We start from the raw sequence: 16,029 nt of genomic DNA, 5'->3' as shown, positions 1-16,029 counted from the left end.
GTGATTTCTTTTCTAGTTTGAGATATCTCAGAAGAAAATAAAAGTTTAAGTGGATTCAAAAGAAAACAAACAGATTTCCCCATAAGCAAATACGTTCCGGGTAGCAATAGTGCATTTTGCCTGCAGACCCCAAAAGCAGCAGTCACTGTGCTGTGAAGGTCATGGAATCGTTTGAGTCAGAAGAGACCCTTAAAGGTCATCCAGTTCAACTCCTCTGCAATGAGCAGGGACACCTACAGCTACAACTGGTGCTCAGAGCTCCTCCAGCCTGACCTTGAATGTCTCCAGGGATAGGGCAACCAGCATCTCTCTGGGCAGCCTGTGCCAGTGCCTCATCACCCATATTGTAAAAAACTTCTTCCTTACATCCAATCTAAATATCTCCTCTTTTAGTTTGAAACCATTTCCCTGTGCCCTAACACAACAGACCCTGCTAAAGAGTCTGTCCTCTTCTTTCTTATAGCCCCCATTTAGATATTGAAAGGCTGCTCTCAGGTCTCCCCAGAGCCTTCTCGGGGCTGAACAGCCCCAGCTCCCTCAGCATGTCCTCATAGGAGAGGTGTTCTGTCCTTCAGATCATTTCTGTGGCCCTCCTCTGGACACACCCGAACAGGTCTTCATCTCTCCTGCACTGAGAACTCCACATCCAGACACAGTACTCCAGGTGAGGTCTCACCAGTACAGAGCAGAGGGGCAGGATCACCTCTCTCCCTGCTGACCACGCTTCTTTCAATGCAGCCCGGGATACAGTTGGCTTTCTGGGCCCTGAGGGCACATTGCTGGCTCGTGTGAACAGCTTGCCATCCACCAGTACCCCCCAAGTCCTTTTTGGCAGGGATGTACTTTATCCTTACATTCTCCAGCTTGTACTGATAGTGAGGGTTGCCACAGCCCAGGTGCAATACGTTGCACTTAGTGTTATTGAACATCATGAGGTTCACCTGGGCTCACCGTTTGAGCCTGTCTATCTCTCTCTGGATGGCATCCTCTCCCTCAGGCATATCAACTGCACCACACAGCTTGGATTCACCCGCAAACTTGCTGAGAGTGCAATTGATCCCAAAGAAAATCCATCAACACTCTTCCGATTGGGCTGAGAGAGCCATCCTGGTGGGGCCCCATCTTCAGACCTACAGGCACCACATGTGCTGCTGAGCTTTGTCCATGCTGGAGGTATGGTATCCATCAGGCAGGGCACATTCAAGGACACTAGGATTGGATTGAGGAAAAAAAGAAAGACATATCAAATGGGAGAAGGAAACTTTAAGAATCCTAGTGAAGCGTTGCAGAAAAAGCGTGGTCTTGATCATACAGAGAATGAAATAGAACACAACAGACTACAGCAAAGGATAATATTGGCTTAAAAGAATATGAAATTACTGATTTCTAACCTATGTGAAGAAAACATAACGTAGCAGACCCTGCTGACATCTCAAATATGGATTGTTATCTCTATGGATGATTCAGCCCAAGTGAGGTAAATGGGGTGTCAGAAAGAAAAGAGGAGGTTCTGAGAGGAAAACATCTCACATACACATCCCATCCCTTGAAAACTAGGACTGCCACAATGCTGTTGTAGATATTGCAGCCTGTACTCAAATTAGGAGACCTTTAAGCAACAAAAAATGTTACCTTCTGGCATTGCCAAGGTTCCACATTGGTGTTATCTGCAGCCCCAGTGGTGGCACCCAGAGCCCTGCACTTTCTCAGCAAGTCCACACATGGCGCCAGGGCACAATGTGCACCATCTCCAAACACTTGGGTTTTTTTTCCTCCTCTTCCCTTTGCTCTCTGCAGTCTTTGCAGATATAAAGAGGTTTCAGCCATTCACTGGGCAAAGCAGTGTGTGGGGAGCAGTGAGCAGCACTGGATGTGGCAGCAGCTGATGGGACAGCACTGGATACAGCAGCAGTTGATGCTGCAGCAGCCCCAAACCCATGCTCCATTAGCGCTGGGCACAGCTCGATCCTCTTCCCCATTCTGGTTCAGCACGTGGCCAACACGTCTCTTCTGCAGCCGACAGAAGAGTAGAATGGATTTCCACTGGGAATCTTCACAGCAAAGTGACTGCTGCTTTGGGATATGCAGGCAAAGCACACTCCAGGCAGCTAGAGGGCATTGCCCCATGAGCTCCTCAGTCAAAAGGGAAACAGTCAGGATAAATATTTCTGTGCAGAATGAGAACAGGAGCTTTCTCCACAAGGTTGTTTCCATCCGTTTCCATTAGGAATTAAAATAATCCTTGTGGAGGAAATCTGGGTGGGTTTTTTTTTTTTTTTTGGTTGGTTGGTTTTTTGTTTTGCATACTGAAAAACAACAACAGCAAAAACACCTCTCATATTACTTTCTGACCATTAGTGGTACCTCACTCCGGGTGCCCAAGAAAAGCCCTTAAAGCGTGGTGAAATCTGTCTGGGCTGAACAAAGGAGCCCCACGTTGTCACTTACAAGGAGGGTGGTGAGGCACTGGCTCAGGTTGCCCAGAAAGGTGGTGGATGCCCCATCCCTGGAGACACTCAAGGTCAGGCTGGATGGGCTTTGGGCACCTGCTGTCGCTGTAGGTTCCCTGTTCATTGCAGGGGAGTTGAGATAGGTAGCCTTTAAGGGTCCTTCCCAACTCAAATGATTCTATGGTTCTACAGTTTAAGTTACTGCTATGACCTCAGCATTACTTTGCTTGATCCTCATATTAACTTAGAACTTAAAAAAGTTTACTGATGATTTCCTCTTAAGTAAGTCGTAGTGTCATTTGTAAGCAGCAGTGTTTTGCAGCACACCGGTCTGTTTTCTCCTTGGACATACCTCCAACGCCAATGGCTGTGTTTCCATCACCCAGAATTCCTTCTCATGATCCATTCTTCATTTATTTGTAACGCTTTCCTAACAGCTATCATAGGGCAGTGAAAAAGTTGAGAGCACAGCGTTTGTGAGATTGGCCAGAATGGTGTCACCCAGTAGAATTCTGCGAATTGTGCTATCTTAATGCTACTAACTGAGACTTAACATCAGTAAGCCCAGGTTTTTGGGGCACACACATGACTTGTGCACATCCTATGCCAGGAGATAAGCTTAGGTTTAACAGCACTTGGTCACATGTCTGAGCGGCAGCCATGTGCCAAGTGCAGACTGAGAGCACACCAAAACAGAAGCAATCTGAAGGTTGCATCTCTCTTCTGGGAGCGCTGGTTTTTCTCAACTAGCACTCTAAGGGATTACCAAGGCTTCTGCAAGCATTAAAGTTGATGTCAATGTTCAACACGTGAAGCTCTGCACAGCTCCTGCATTCACATGGAACTTATTGTGAGAAGTTACATCCTATGTGAAGCAGCAGTGCTCCTCCTAGGTAGAAATAAACACTTCTATGCCACTTCGCACGTTCATCGAGGCAGTGGTGTGGGGTTTCTTCTCATTACTTAGACATTATTTAGTTCCTATTGGTTCTGATTACAGCTTTTCCACTCAAAATAATGTGGCTGTAAAGTTAAAGCCAGTAACAGCACAGAGTCCCTCGTGGATATCATGGCTGTGTTGGGCTGCGCTTGCCCTGCAGGCCTCATCTCCAACGTGGAAGGCTGCAATCTGAATTCAGTACCTGTAAATGTTAAGAATTAACAGAAGATATCACATCTCTCTGATTGAGTTCATAAGACGTCCGTCCAGCAGCAGCCCAGAGTTCTGTTAGCACAGTGAACTCGGAATGCAATGAGAGATGGCTCAGGGGGACCCATCTGGGAAACCTTGGAAGAAGCCATGTGACCTCAGACAGTCCAGATTATTGGTGAACTTCTAGTGTGTCCTACATCTTGTTGCTCATATATACATATACACGTGGAAGACATGTGAGGAACACTGAGGTCCCATGGTCTGCTCAGCCCAGAGAAGAGGACTGTCACGATGGCACTGTGACAACTCAATGCTCAGCCAGCCCCTGGCAGTAGACAGAAGGTGTCACGGTCTTGTGGAGGTTCCACAGCAAAATACCATCAGCAGCTGAACTGTGGGTCCCATCTCTACCAACAGACGTCCTTCCCACGTCCATCCCAGCGTCACCCTACCCAGCAGCCCTGCAGTGTCCTGAGGAGCCACTACCCAAAGCGAAACTTTAGCCGGTAGCGGCCAGGACCGGGGCTGTGTCGTGACGTGGCCATCTTCTTGGGTGGCGGTGGAGGAGGGGGTGGCTTCTTCTCAGGGCGGGCGACAGTGAAAGCCAACTGGGATGGTGGGGGCTGCCGGAAGCGGGGCAAGAAGTGAGTGGAGACGTGCTGGGGGCGGGCGCGGGGGCTGCAGCCCCTCTTGGCCTTGCCCCGCTTGTTGAGGGCCACATACCACTGGCGGCCGGAGCGCTGCCCACGGTGCACAGCTGAGGCGTAAGTGTTGTAGCTGTTCTCCTGGAAGCGCTCACGGAACTGGCACTCGGCGGTGAAGCGTGCCTGCAGGCAGAGACACGAGTTAGCTGGGGGGCTGCCCTCACCCACACCCCCTGCCCATAGCAGTGTTGGTTCTCCAAGACTGTCACCCCAGAACGGGTGAGGGATGCACGAGAAACATCCTGGAGTCCAGCAGCCCTCCACCGTTCCTAATACCTCCCTGTGCAAACTGGGACTCCACAGGAAATTCCTTCCCCAGAATGGGAATCATGTTGGAATGTACCTTCCCAGCACATTTTTCCCCGTATAACACCTGGAAACAAATCTTTCAGTCTCTGCCTGGAATCAGTGGGATGGTTTGTCTTCATTTGTGCTTTCCTGCTTTTTTTTTCTTTTTAATGCACCTGAAGTGTTGCATCTCCAGATGCAATCCCTACGCTCCCATCGCTGCCCCATGGCACACTGACAGCTGGCTTTAGGGCTAACTCAGGCTCCTAGAAAGCTGTAGACCCACAGAGTTACTTTCAGAGCAGCTCCAGGCCTGCGGGCATGGCTGTACCACAGCGCAGCACCGTGGCACCACAGCGGCTCCGCATCAAAGCGTGGCCGTGAGTGACGGGCACAGAGCGTGCTTTGTGCATTGGGCCATGAAATAACTTTATCCCGCCAAGGCCGGGAGGAACAACAGATGCAGGCTTTGCGTTATCGGCATTATCAGCCCGGCCATCCTCAGGCGTTTGGGTCAAGTTTCTACAAAGTGATGGCTTTCATCAGAGGAAGGCACCATGTCTCTTCTCCAAGGTTGCTCCCGCAACATGGATTTGCCACGTGTAGACTGAGGCTGAGTTCCTTTTCATAGAACCACAGAACGATTTGAATTGGAAGGGATCCTTAAAGAGAATCCAGTCCAACTCCCCCACAATGAGCACGGACCCCAACAGCTACATCAGGTGCCCAGAGCCCCTCCAGCATGACCTTGAATGTCTCCAGGGATGGGGCATCCACCACCTCTCTGGGCAACCTGTGCCAGTGCCTCACCACCCGTACTGTAAAAAACTTCTTACGTCCAATGTAAGACTTTCCTCTTTTGGTTTGAAACCATTTCCCCTTGTCCTATCACAACAGACGCTGCTAAAGAGTCTATCCCCTTCCTTCTTATAGCCCCCCTTTAGATACTGAAAGGCCATTGTTTTGCCTGCTCCTGCTCTGCCCATTTCCCTTATTTCCCCCCCACACACAGCCATCATCACTCTCCCAGCCCCATCCTGCTTGGACGCAGCAAAGCACTCACCCTCCAGGCACCCCCAGGAGCAATGCCCCCATAGAACTCAATGCAGAGCAGCATGGAGAGCACATGAACCTCACTCAATGGCACCCTGTGGGCTTGAGCAGCCCCAGAGCATCACCAACACTCGTGTTGCAGCATCACCAACGCAGGGCAGGCACCCGCACGCCCCGAGTACCAGCGTGTGCACACGCAGCTGTTGCAGCACCGGTGCTGTGCTGTACGCACTGGGAATACTCACACTCGCATGGAGTTTTCCTTTCTTTGACATAGCTAGAAATTTGTTGCTGAAAACTCCTCGGATTCCTACGATCCCCTGAGAGACAGCAAAGATTTCCAGGACGCCTAGGACGACAGAAAGCCCGGAATAAATCACATTTCTTTTTTGCATCAGTGTGACAAAAATAAAGCAGAAAGCTCACGGCTGCGTTTTCTCCACCAAAAGGCCCCGCTCCTCAGCAACCGCCTCTGCGCAGCTCTGCTGCTCCTCCGTCCCCAGCAAGCGGCATGACGCTGCGGCTGTGGGCTTTGGCTTATTCCTCTCCTCATTTCCAGCCGCTTCCCCGAGCCCGCGGGGGACAACTGGGGGGCCGAGGATGCTCTTTTGCACGGCTTGTGCCAGTGCAGGCAGCTCGCGGGTTCGGGAAGCCCCGTTTTCCCCCCGAATTTCTCACCTGCTCTCAAGCCACGCAGGTTTGTCCCCACCCCAGCCCCGGGAGCCGCGGTTCAGAGGATGGTTTGGGACAGGGCGAGCTCCCACCCGGAGAAACCTTGCTGCTTCCGTGCGGCCAGCCAGGCGCGGCTGCCACAGCCCCGACCTCCAAAACGCGGGCAGGAAGGGGCCCCGGCACTCACTGAGCGGGCTGGCGGCGTGCGCGCCGTCCACGCGGCCGTCGGGGTGCAGCTGCAGGTGGAAGCCGATGCCCACCCGGCAGTACAGCCGGCCCCGCCGCCGGCCCGGGCCCGCCGCCGTCAGGGAGGAGGGAGAGGAAGACGAGGAGGAGGATGAAGGCGCGGAGTGCCCCCCGCCGGGCAGCCGCTCCCTCCGGCCGCGAGCGGGCAGGGAGAGGAAGAGGAGGAGGAAGAGGAAGGCCGGGCGCATGCCGCCGGCGGGAGGAGGAGAAGGAGGAGGAGGAGGAAGGGCGGGAGGAGGGCTCGGCATCCCGCTCCGCCGCCCGGCACCGGCGGGAGGGGGCCGCCCCCGGCGCTGGCAGCCCGGGGGGGGCCGCACCTGTGCGGGGCCGAGCAGCTCCCGGCGGTGCGGGGCGCGGCGCTGCCTCGGGTTACGGCGGGGCCCCCCCAGGGCCGCCGGGCCGGCAGGGATTGGGTTGCAGCCCCGCCGGGAGATGACAGCCGGCAGCTGCGGGGAAGGGGCCGGGGCCGACCTCTCCCGTGTGGGGCCCCGGGGCTGAGCACGGAGCCGAGGGGGAGCGGCAGCATCCCGCATCCCCAACGCCCCGACTGCCATCCCACCCCTTATCTCTACTGCTGCCTCATCGCAGCCCCTCACCCCACGGGGACGGTCTCCCCAAGCACACCTCTCATTCCCCCACCCCCTATCCTCCCTCTGCACCTCCAAAGCCCCCAGGGAAGCCCTTCCCTCCACTCATCCTATACCCCTTCGTGTGCCCACCAGCACCAGAAAACCCCATTGCAGGGCCATCTGGGGGGAGGGGGGGTCCTAGGGGTCAGGTTCACAGGAAGCACTGTATGTGACCTTCAGCTGTGAGGAAGAGGAAGGTCACAGGGGGAGGGAGGGAGGGGAACAACACATGCTTAAGGGTGGCATGCATGGTCCTGCATCCGTATCTATATATATACTCATGTCTATAAATAGAATCATAAATATATATACACACACACACTTATAAATATATAAGCAGGCAGATACACAGACACGCATGTTGCATCCATCTCTATACGTATAGAAGCAGAGCTGCCCCTATATTTAGAGGCCATACCTGCAGGAGGGTTGGGGTGCTCAGAAGACTCTTCCTTTTTTTTTTTGCTGTTGCAGCACTCAGCCCAGTGAGACCCATTCCTTCCTCTCATCCGCGATGGGATGGGGGGGCTGGGGGGGGATCGGTGCATCCTCACGGGGCCTCCATGGCCTGGAGGATGATTTACCCTTGTGAGGTCCATGCAGCAGGGAGGAAAAAAAAAAAAAAAAGGATAGAAGAAGGCGGCTTGATTCTAAATAAATAACAAACCCTAATAGCCCACTTCCTGCAATAATCCAATTTAATTGCCTGTGGCAGTTGCAGCCCTTACACACACACAGCAGCAGCCTCTGAAGGCTGCAGCTGAAGTGCTGCCGCTGCCTGAATTATTCAGGGCTTGGTTACAGAGCAAATTGCCAGTAGACAGAAAGATCCCTACGGACCCAATCCCTGTGTGACCCATCCCCGAGGACTCCATACCTGTGGGCTTCATCTTTGCTTCTCCCATCCCTAAGGATCCCATCTCTATTCCATTCTTGGGCATCCAATGCTCACAAGCCCCATCTCTGGTGGTCCTAATGCACTGGGGGCACTGAAGAGCAGCACCATTTGTGCACCCTACAGCTATGCCACCATCAGGATTTCAACGAGGCACAGTGACCCCAATGGACACAGACAAGGACAAAGACCCGAGCAGCCCCAGAGCAGTGCTTACATAAGGAAATAAACGTTCCAGAAGTCCTAAAGGCGCAAAGGAGCCCCCGTTGCACACTAGACATGTTTCCAAGCGGCTGTCAGAGCATCACAGTGATTGACGGAAGCTCCGCAGCGATTTTCTCCTCTGCAAGTGAGGCTCTGTGATTTCGGCCCCAAAACAGAGAAACCAGAAATGGGGGGTGGGAGGGTGGGAAGGGGGGTAAACAAGAACAAAACAAAACACACAAAGCGGAGAGCACTGCAGCTTCCCAGCAAAGCCGTCTCTCCCCCCATAACCCCTCCGGGAGCGGCTCCACCTGAGCTCCAGGGGATGCCCGGGGCTGAGCCTCCGCAGCCCCACTAGGTGGCAGTGCGCGCCCGTGAGCGGGCTCTAATAGAGCCTAAAGCACTAACCTCCCCCCCTCCCACCCCAACACCCCCCAAAATCCCTACACTATCCCTCAAAACCCCTTAATTTCCCCCCCAGATCATGCCCTAAAACCCCCCGAGCATTAGGAGTGCCCTCGGTCTGGGCGGAGCTGCCCTCATTGGGATGCAACGAAGCGCAGGTGGTGATTAAAGTGTGATGAAGTGCAGGTGTGCGTTGGGGGGGGGTCGGGAATTTTGGGGGACAGCTCTTTGAGAGGGGGTTCTCATTGCGAAGTGCTGCGCTGGGGGATGTGGGAAGAGTGGGGCAGCTTTGCGTGGGGGGAGGAGGGAATGGAGGTGATGGGAATATGGAATGGACGGTGAGGAGTAGGAAAGAGGAGGAAAGAGAAAAGGGGGGGGGGGGGGGGGGAGAAAAGAGGGGAATAAAAGAAACGAAGAAGAAAGAAGACAAAGAAAGAAGAAAAAAAGAAAGAAAGAAAGAAGGAGAGAGGGTGGGGGTGGGGGGAAGAGTAACCAGAATAGGAAATACAGTCTGTAGGGGGAAGAAAAATAAAAGAGAGAAAAGTGGGGGAAATAAATAAATAAATAAAGGAGTACTCGGAGCCCCAAACGCACTGCGCTGCACAACGCGGTGTGCAAACGGAACTCCCCCCCCCCCCCCCGCCCTACGCCGGACGCGCGGTGTCCAACGTTGCCCCCGGGATCGTGGGAGCTCTACGGCAGCGCCCACCTCTCACTCGTCCTCCTTACAGAGCTCGCCCCCACCTCACCCCACGGACGAGTGATTCTCAGGGTTGGTGATAGGGGAACGGTGTGGGTCCCAGCCTTCCCCCTTCCCCCAGAGACACGGGCGCGGCCGCACCCGGGGACTGAGCCCCAGCGCCACTCGGACCGTGCGTGGGACCGGGAGCGCTGAGAGGCTCCGGGTGGCATCGGCCGGGGAGCGGCACGGGGCCGGGAATGGGGTACGGTGAAGGGTAAGGGGGTGGGCGGGGAGGGGAGAGGGAATGGGAAAAGAGAAGGGAAAATTGAAAAAGGGGAAGGGGAATGGGAAAAGAGGAAAGGAAAAAAAAACAAGTGGAATAGGTAAAGGGGGAAAGGGAATGGGAAAAAGAAATGGGAGAAGGGAATGGGCAAAGAAATGGAACAGGTAAAGGGGAAAAGGAGAAAGAAAAGGAAAAGGGAGAATGGAACGGGGAAAGTGAAAGAAAAGGAAAAATGAATGGGAAAAGGAAATGGGAAAAGCGAAAAAAAAAGACAATTGGGTGGGAAAAGGGAACGGGAAAAGCGAGAGAAAAGGAAAATTGAGTGGGAAAATGGAGTAGGAAAAGCGGGGGGAAAGGGGGGAAATCGAATGGAAAAAGGCAATGGGAAAAGCGAAAAAAGAATAAAATTGAATGGGAAAAGTGGAAAAAAAGGGGGGGAAACTGGACGAGAACAGTGGAGGAAAAGGGAAGGGAGAAAGGAAGGGGGAGAGGGGGAAAGAAAGGAAAGGGAAAAAGGAAAGGGAAAAGGGGGAACAGAAAGGAAAAAGGAAAAGGAGAAAGGGGAAGGAAAAAGGAGAAAGCGGAAAACGGAAAGAAATAGAAAGGAGAAAGGGGAAAAGGGAGAAAGGGAAACATGGAAAAGGGGCAGGGAAAAAGGAAGGGGTTGAAATGGAGTGGAAAGAGCGAGAAAGGAGTGGGAGAAGAGAGGAGGAAAGAACGAAAAGGGGAAGGAAAATAAAAGAGAAAGAACGAGGAAGGAAAGGAGGGAAGGGAGAGAAAAAGAAGAAAGGGAGGAATGGAGAAAAGGGAAAGGGACGGAGGTGCGGAGGGGCGCGGAGCGAGGCGGGGGGCGCGGAGGGGCCGTCCCCGCGGCCCCACGGAGTAACTGCGGCTGCGTTGCAGAAAATAAATCATTTATTGTCAAAGCACCCAGCGCACCCAGATAGACTATAAAGTTTAATAAATCTTTTCGGGGGGTGGGCGGGCCGGGCCGGGCCGGGCGGGGGCATGAAAAGAAACACGAAACTACCGAGACTCCATCATTCACGGGCACATGTCACACGCGGGCGGGCGGCGGGGACGGGGCGGGCGGGGACGGGGAGCGGAGCCCCCAACGCGGAGCCCCGGAGCGGGGAGGGTGGGGGGGTGGGGGGGTCCCGTCCGCCGTCCGCCGCCCGCCGCCGCCGCAGCCCCGCCCGGAGCTCCGTATCTAAAATAAAACCTTTACCCTGACATAGAATTATTCTTACATCTAAACCATAAGTGCTTCATAATTTAAGTAGAAACGTATGACAAATGCATCAATATGTTGCAATATATGACATTTCAAAAAATGTACTTTAAGTCATTTGCTTTCCTTTTTTTTTTTTCTTTTTCCCGTTTTTTTTTTCCTTTTTTTTTCCGCCTTTTTCTCTCCTCTTTTCCCTTCTTCTCTCCTTTTGCCCTTCTTCTTTTTGCCCCCTTTATGCTCTTCGTCCTCTTTTTGCCTTTTGAGTCCATTTTTCTCCTTTCTTCCTTTCAATTTTCTCTGTTTTTTCCCTTTTTCTCATTTTTCCCCATTTCCTCAAATTCCCTCATTTTCTCCATTTTCTCAGGTTCTTTTTTCTCATTTTTTTTCCATTTTTCCCCTTTTCCCCTATTCCGTCCATTTCGCTTCGTTATTTCCTTTTTCTTTATATTCCCCCTTTTTCTTCCATTCTTCCCCACTTTCTCCTTTTTCTCCATTATCTGCGTTTTTTCCAATCTTTTATCCGTTTTTCTCCATTTTTCTCCATTCTTCCCATTTTCTCAGTTTTTCTCCATTTTCTCAATTCCTCTCCATTTTCTCCATTTTCCCTCCGTTTTCTCACTTCTCCCAATTCTATCCATGTTGTCCGTTTTCTCCCTCTTGTCCGTTTTTCTCCTTTTTTCCTCCATTTTCTCAAATTCTCTCAATTTTCTTTTTCTCTCCGTTTTCCTCCGTTTTTCCCCCGTTTTCTCAATCTTTTCCTTTTCTCCGTTTTTTTCCATTTTTCTCTTTTTTTTTCCCTCCGTTTTTCTCCGTTTTCCCCTTCTCAAATTCTCTCCGTCCTCTTCTTTTTCTCCATTCCTCTCGATTTTCTCCCCCCGTCCCCCTTTCCCCTTTCCCCCTTCCGCGCCGCCGCTAATTGTGCGAGGTCATGTGGCGGGAGAGGTGGTGCCGCTCGCGGAAAGACTCGTTGCAGATGGGGCACTTGAGCTTCTCCTCGCGGCGCCGCTTCACCAGCGGCTCCAGCGCGTATTCCTTCTTGTGGTGCGAGCGCATGTGGTACACCAGGTCCGACGTCATGCGGAACGACGCGTTGCACTTGGCGCACCAGTTCTGCGCCGGGAGGCACAGAGACGCGAACGACGGCGGCAGCAGCGTCAGCGCCGACGGCAGCTGCAGCTGGAGGGGCCCCACCGCGGCCGCGGAGCTCTTGGGCCAGAAGGCGGTGGCGTAGAGGAAGGGGCTCTGCTTGGCTCCCGCCCCGCCGCCCGCTCCCTCCTTGGCGGCCAGCTCGGCGGCGTACAGGCGGCCGGCGGAGGGGCCGTCGGGGCACGGCTCTCCCAGCGCGCCCAGCTTGGGGCCGAGCGGCAGCGGCGGGAAGCAGCGGGCGGGCTGCGAGAACGCGCTCTTCCGCTCCTCCGCCCCGACGGCCCCCGCCGCCCCGAGCTGCGGCACCGAGCTGAACGCGCTGCCCCGCGTCGCCGCCCCGTTTCCACCGCCTCCTCCGGAGCGGGGGCACAGCGCCGGCTCCCCCCCGCCGCCCGCCGTCGGGGCCGCGGGCGAGGAGCGCTCGGGGCCGTCCTCGGGGGCTGCGTCGGGCTCGGGGCCGCGCGCCGCCTTCTTCACCTCGACGAAGGCGCTGCGCTTTGCCTCGCCCGTCTCGGGGCTGGGGGGCGCGAAGAGGCGACCGCCCTCCTCGGGGCCGCAGTAGGAGCCGGCGGCGCGGAACTGCTGCTGCGGGGCGCACACCGGCTCCTCCTTGGGGGCCGCCGGCAGCCCCGGGCGCTCCGTCGGGAAGCGGCCCCGCGCCTCCTCCTCGGGGTACCGCCGTTTGGTCCCTCCGCCCGCACCCTCGGGGGGAACGTCGGGGCGGCGCGGGGGATTCTCCAGCTCCCGGGCCAGGTTGTGGAAGTCCGTGGAGGGCTTGGCCGCCCCCCCAGCGCCGCCGTCCGGGAAGGGGTGAGGGAGCGGCTTGGCGAACTTGGCGGGCTCCGGCTCCTTGGCGGCTGCCTCCTTGCCGTCGGGGGGACCGCCGTTGGTTCCGTGCAGCCGCTTGGGGCAGCGGAAGCGGAGGTGGGCGGCGAAGGGCAGCTCGAACTGGAAGCGCTGTCCGCACTCGGGGCAGGAGAACGGCGGCGACCCTGTGCGGACACGGGGAAGGGGACGCGCGCTCAGCCCCGGGCCGCTCAGAGCCGCCGTCGGGGAAGGGCACCCCGCACCCCCCCGCCCGGCCCCTTCCCTGGGGGGGGATTTCGGGGGGCACCCACCGTCGGGGCCCCGCGCGGGGCCGAGTAGCAGCAGCTCGGCGAGCTCCTTGCCGTACCACACCAGCAGCTCCTCGTCCTTGGCGATGCGGCGCAGGGAGCGGTAGAAGAGCTGCCCGCTCTTCACGTAGGCCTCCAGATTCTGCTCCTGCCGCTCGCGGGCCGCCTGCACCAGCCGCAGCCACATCAGCCCCTCCGCAGAGCCGTTGGCCGCCGACGTGTCCACCTGCAAAGGGCCGAGTGTCCGTCGGGGGTTCCCCAGGGGCCGTGGGGCCGCTCCTCCCGCCCCGTCGGCGGCTCTTACCCGGAAGATGTAGGGCACGGTGCGCTTGTCGGTGGATTTGAGGGCGATGAAGGCGATGCTGTCGTAGAGAGACGTGTGGCTCAGCACGCACGGCCCGAAGATGGCATTCTCCGGGATGTCGCAGGTGGTGTAGACGCTGGTGAAAATGTCCGTCAGGCACTGCTGCACCGCTTTGGCCTCCCCGTCCCACGGCCCCCGCGGGGCGTCCTCCATGGCTGCGGGCGGGGGGAGGAGGGGGGAAACAAACAAACACACACACACACACACACAAAAAAAAAAGCCACAAAAAATGAAATTATAGATATTTATAGACGTAGAAATCAGAAGGAAAAACGCGAGTCATCACGCTGGGAAAAAATAAAATAAAAATCACAAAAAAATGAAATGATGGATGTTTACAGAGATGTGAATCAGAAGGAAAAATGCGAGAAAAAGTCCTCGCGGTGGGGCAAAAAAAGGGCTCCGCGCGGGGGATGCGGCCGCCGCCGCCGCCGGGGTTGTGCGGATGCGGGTACGGGTGAGGGTGCGGGTGGGGAGCGTGGCCCGGCCCGGAGGGTTCGGAGAGTGGCATTGTGGCTGACGGCAGCCGCCTCCCGCTCCGAGAGGGAGCGTCTGGCTGCGCATTACCATAATCCAGCACTTTCCCTCCGAGATGTAATTCAAAGCAGAGAGCGGAGGTAATTCTTTTTACCCCGACACGCGCTCCGCAGAGCAGCCCCGCTGCCCGCGCGGGGTCGGGCGGTGCGGGATCCCATCCTGCGCTGCGCTCCCGCGGAGCCCTCTTCCTCCCGCCCCGCTCGTCCGAATTCCGCCCTCCCCACCTCCACCGAACGGATCCCCGCGAACCGCCCGCTCCGGAGCAGAGGGACCCGGCCCCGCTTCCCGGGGACACCGCGGCCACGTCCCCCCGCGGAGCGGCGGTGGGTGCCCGGCCCCCCGCGGGATCGGGGGCCGGGAGGGGGCCGCTCCCGGTGCCCCCCCTCCGCCGCCGTCGTTGCGGCGCTGCCCGGCCGCACCGCGCCGATCTCCGCAAACGAAAGCGGAGGCGGCGGGCGGCCCCCGCCGAACTTTCCCCCCGCCGCCCCCCGCTCTCCCCCGGCTCCGCGCAGCCCCCGGCTCCCCGCGGCCGCCCTTTGTCCGGGGCCGGCTCCGGGCATTGTTCCCTCCGCCACTCACCGGGGGCGGCGGGGCCGCGCTCCCCGCCCGGCGCTGGCACAAAGGCGGCCGCCGGCTCCGTGCCCCCCGCTCAGCGCCGCTCCATGGCCCGGCCGAGCGCGCTCCGCGCCGCGCAGATGGACGCGGCGCAGTGAGTGAGTGGCACGCAGACACACACTTTTTGTTTGCCGCACATAATCTGCCCAATGACGCGTGACAGCCCACGTCCCCTCCCTTTAACCCCTTCGGGGAACGCCCGCTCGCCGCCCGTCCGCCCGCACGGCCCTCACCTGGCAGCGTGCGGGGACCCCCCGAAGCTTCGGGACCCGACGTCCGATCCCGGGGGGCAGCGGGGCCGCCACCGAAAGGACAGAGACGCCGCCGCGACAGAGCCGCTGCGGGGACGGAGCCACAGCCGCGGGGACGGAGCCACCGCCGGGGCGGCCCCGACGGCGCTGCTGCCCCCGCGCACCGGGATTAGGGATGGATGCGGGATGAGGGTTGGATGCGGGATGAGGGATGGATGCAGGACGAGGGATGCGTGCGGGATGCGGCCGCTCCGTGCCTGCGGAAGGCTTCTCCCGCATGGAGAGCTTTCTCCGCTCCAGTCCTTACCGCCGTCATTTCGGACCCGCGATGGATTGAAAAAAATAAAAAGTAAAAATGGAAATAAAAAAGGCGAAAGTAAACAAAAGGCGGCACAAAGCCCCTTCCAGAGGGGAGCGGAGCGCTGGGTGCAATCAGAGAGCGGCGGGTGCGGGGCTTTCACATTCACTTATCCGCCGCGTAATTACGATTTTCCCTGCATTAGGATTAAGGGCTGCCCGTAATGTGCTTTCAACATTTATCTTATTAATTCCACAAACCCAGCGGCTCCTCAACGGGGATTGCTATAACATTGCCGATACGCGGCAATTCGGAGCTGCTTCGGAGGTGCGCGATTTTTGCGTTATATATATATATTTTTCTCTCTCTGTCTTTTTTTCCCCCCCCTTTCTTATTTTTAGCCCCCCCCGCTTGGCACGCAGCTCCCGACCCGCTGCCATGCACCGGGGAGCAGAAAACCGAATCATCCTTTCCCTTTGCCACAGTTTGAATGGGCACCGCAGAAGGAGCGGTGCCCGAACCGCTGCGACATCGCCACGGCCGCCACCAGCCCCGGGCCCGGTGCAGAACTGCGCGGAATTTGGGGCTATTTTGGAGCATTTCGAGGCATCTTCGCCCCCAATCCCTCCCCATTGCTTTTGGTTCCGTGCTTCCTGAGTGCTGCGGGAGGTATCTTTGGGAATACTTCCCCAGAGCTTCTCCCGAGAGCCCCGTGCGTTATCCACGAGAAAATTTCTGCGTGCAGAGCCGCGGCCCCGACGGAGCGGCCCGACCCACTCTCCGAGCGGTGCTGAGACCAAAAGCAAAG

General features: G+C 56.8%; 2 protein-coding genes across 5 annotated transcripts; both read right to left on the bottom strand.

Annotated features, from left to right (window-relative positions):
- Positions 1 to 596: 596 nt before the first annotated feature.
- On the bottom strand, positions 597 to 9,698 carry FGF5 (fibroblast growth factor 5). Of its 3 annotated transcripts, XR_005859888.1 has the most exons (5): positions 8,308 to 9,698; positions 7,614 to 7,780; positions 5,894 to 5,997; positions 1,633 to 4,430; positions 597 to 1,209 (listed from the first exon to the last, which is right to left on the bottom strand). XR_005859888.1 is itself a non-coding variant. In XM_025150340.2 (3 exons), the coding sequence occupies exons 1-3, from the start codon at positions 6,812 to 6,814 to the stop codon at positions 4,086 to 4,088; spliced, it is 756 nt and encodes a 251-aa protein (XP_025006108.1). In that variant the 5' UTR covers positions 6,815 to 6,825; the 3' UTR covers positions 597 to 4,085. The 3 variants fall into 3 exon arrangements, 1 of the variants encoding a protein (XP_025006108.1); XR_005859887.2 differs by lacking the exon at positions 8,308 to 9,698 and having other exon boundaries at positions 7,614 to 7,984; XM_025150340.2 differs by lacking the exons at positions 7,614 to 7,780; positions 8,308 to 9,698 and adding an exon at positions 6,508 to 6,825 and having other exon boundaries at positions 597 to 4,430.
- An 863-nt stretch (positions 9,699 to 10,561) lies between these two features.
- Positions 10,562 to 15,077, bottom strand: PRDM8 (PR/SET domain 8). Of its 2 annotated transcripts, none has more exons than XM_046941295.1 (4): positions 14,906 to 15,077; positions 13,461 to 13,675; positions 13,160 to 13,382; positions 10,562 to 13,033 (listed from the first exon to the last, which is right to left on the bottom strand). In XM_046941295.1, exons 2-4 carry the CDS (start codon positions 13,671 to 13,673, stop codon positions 11,808 to 11,810), a joined length of 1,662 nt encoding a protein of 553 aa, XP_046797251.1. In that variant the 5' UTR covers positions 13,674 to 13,675; positions 14,906 to 15,077; the 3' UTR covers positions 10,562 to 11,807. The 2 variants fall into 2 exon arrangements, with proteins under 2 accessions (XP_046797251.1, XP_015132008.2); XM_015276522.4 differs by lacking the exon at positions 14,906 to 15,077 and adding an exon at positions 14,637 to 14,772.
- Between the last annotated feature and the right edge of the window lie 952 nt (positions 15,078 to 16,029).

Source organism: Gallus gallus, chromosome 4, assembly GCF_016699485.2.
Source record: "Gallus gallus isolate bGalGal1 chromosome 4, bGalGal1.mat.broiler.GRCg7b, whole genome shotgun sequence".
In the NCBI taxonomy this organism is placed as follows: domain Eukaryota; kingdom Metazoa; phylum Chordata; class Aves; order Galliformes; family Phasianidae; genus Gallus; species Gallus gallus.
The sequence above is the reverse complement of the archived record's forward strand: the minus strand, read 5'-3'. Positions and strand labels throughout refer to the sequence as shown.

Bases quoted from the DNA above. Each gene is read 5' to 3' on its own strand.
- PRDM8 (XM_046941295.1), bottom strand. From the start codon at position 13,673: ATGGAGGACGCCCCGCGGGGGCCGTGGGACGGGGAGGCCAAAGCGGTG. The intron at 13,383-13,460 runs GTAAGAGCCGCC...GGCCCTTTGCAG, and splicing joins CCGTGCCCTACATCTTCCGG to GTGGACACGTCGGCGGCCAA. The intron at 13,034-13,159 runs GTGGGTGCCCCC...GTGTCCGCACAG, and splicing joins CCCCGCGCGGGGCCCCGACG to GGTCGCCGCCGTTCTCCTGC.
- FGF5 (XM_025150340.2), bottom strand. From the start codon at position 6,814: ATGCCGAGCCCTCCTCCCGCCCTTCCTCCTCCTCCTCCTTCTCCTCCT. The intron at 5,998-6,507 runs GTGAGTGCCGGG...CTGTCGTCCTAG, and splicing joins GCACGCCGCCAGCCCGCTCA to GCGTCCTGGAAATCTTTGCT. The intron at 4,431-5,893 runs GTGAGTATTCCC...CTCTGCCTGCAG, and splicing joins AAGGAAAACTCCATGCGAGT to GCACGCTTCACCGCCGAGTG.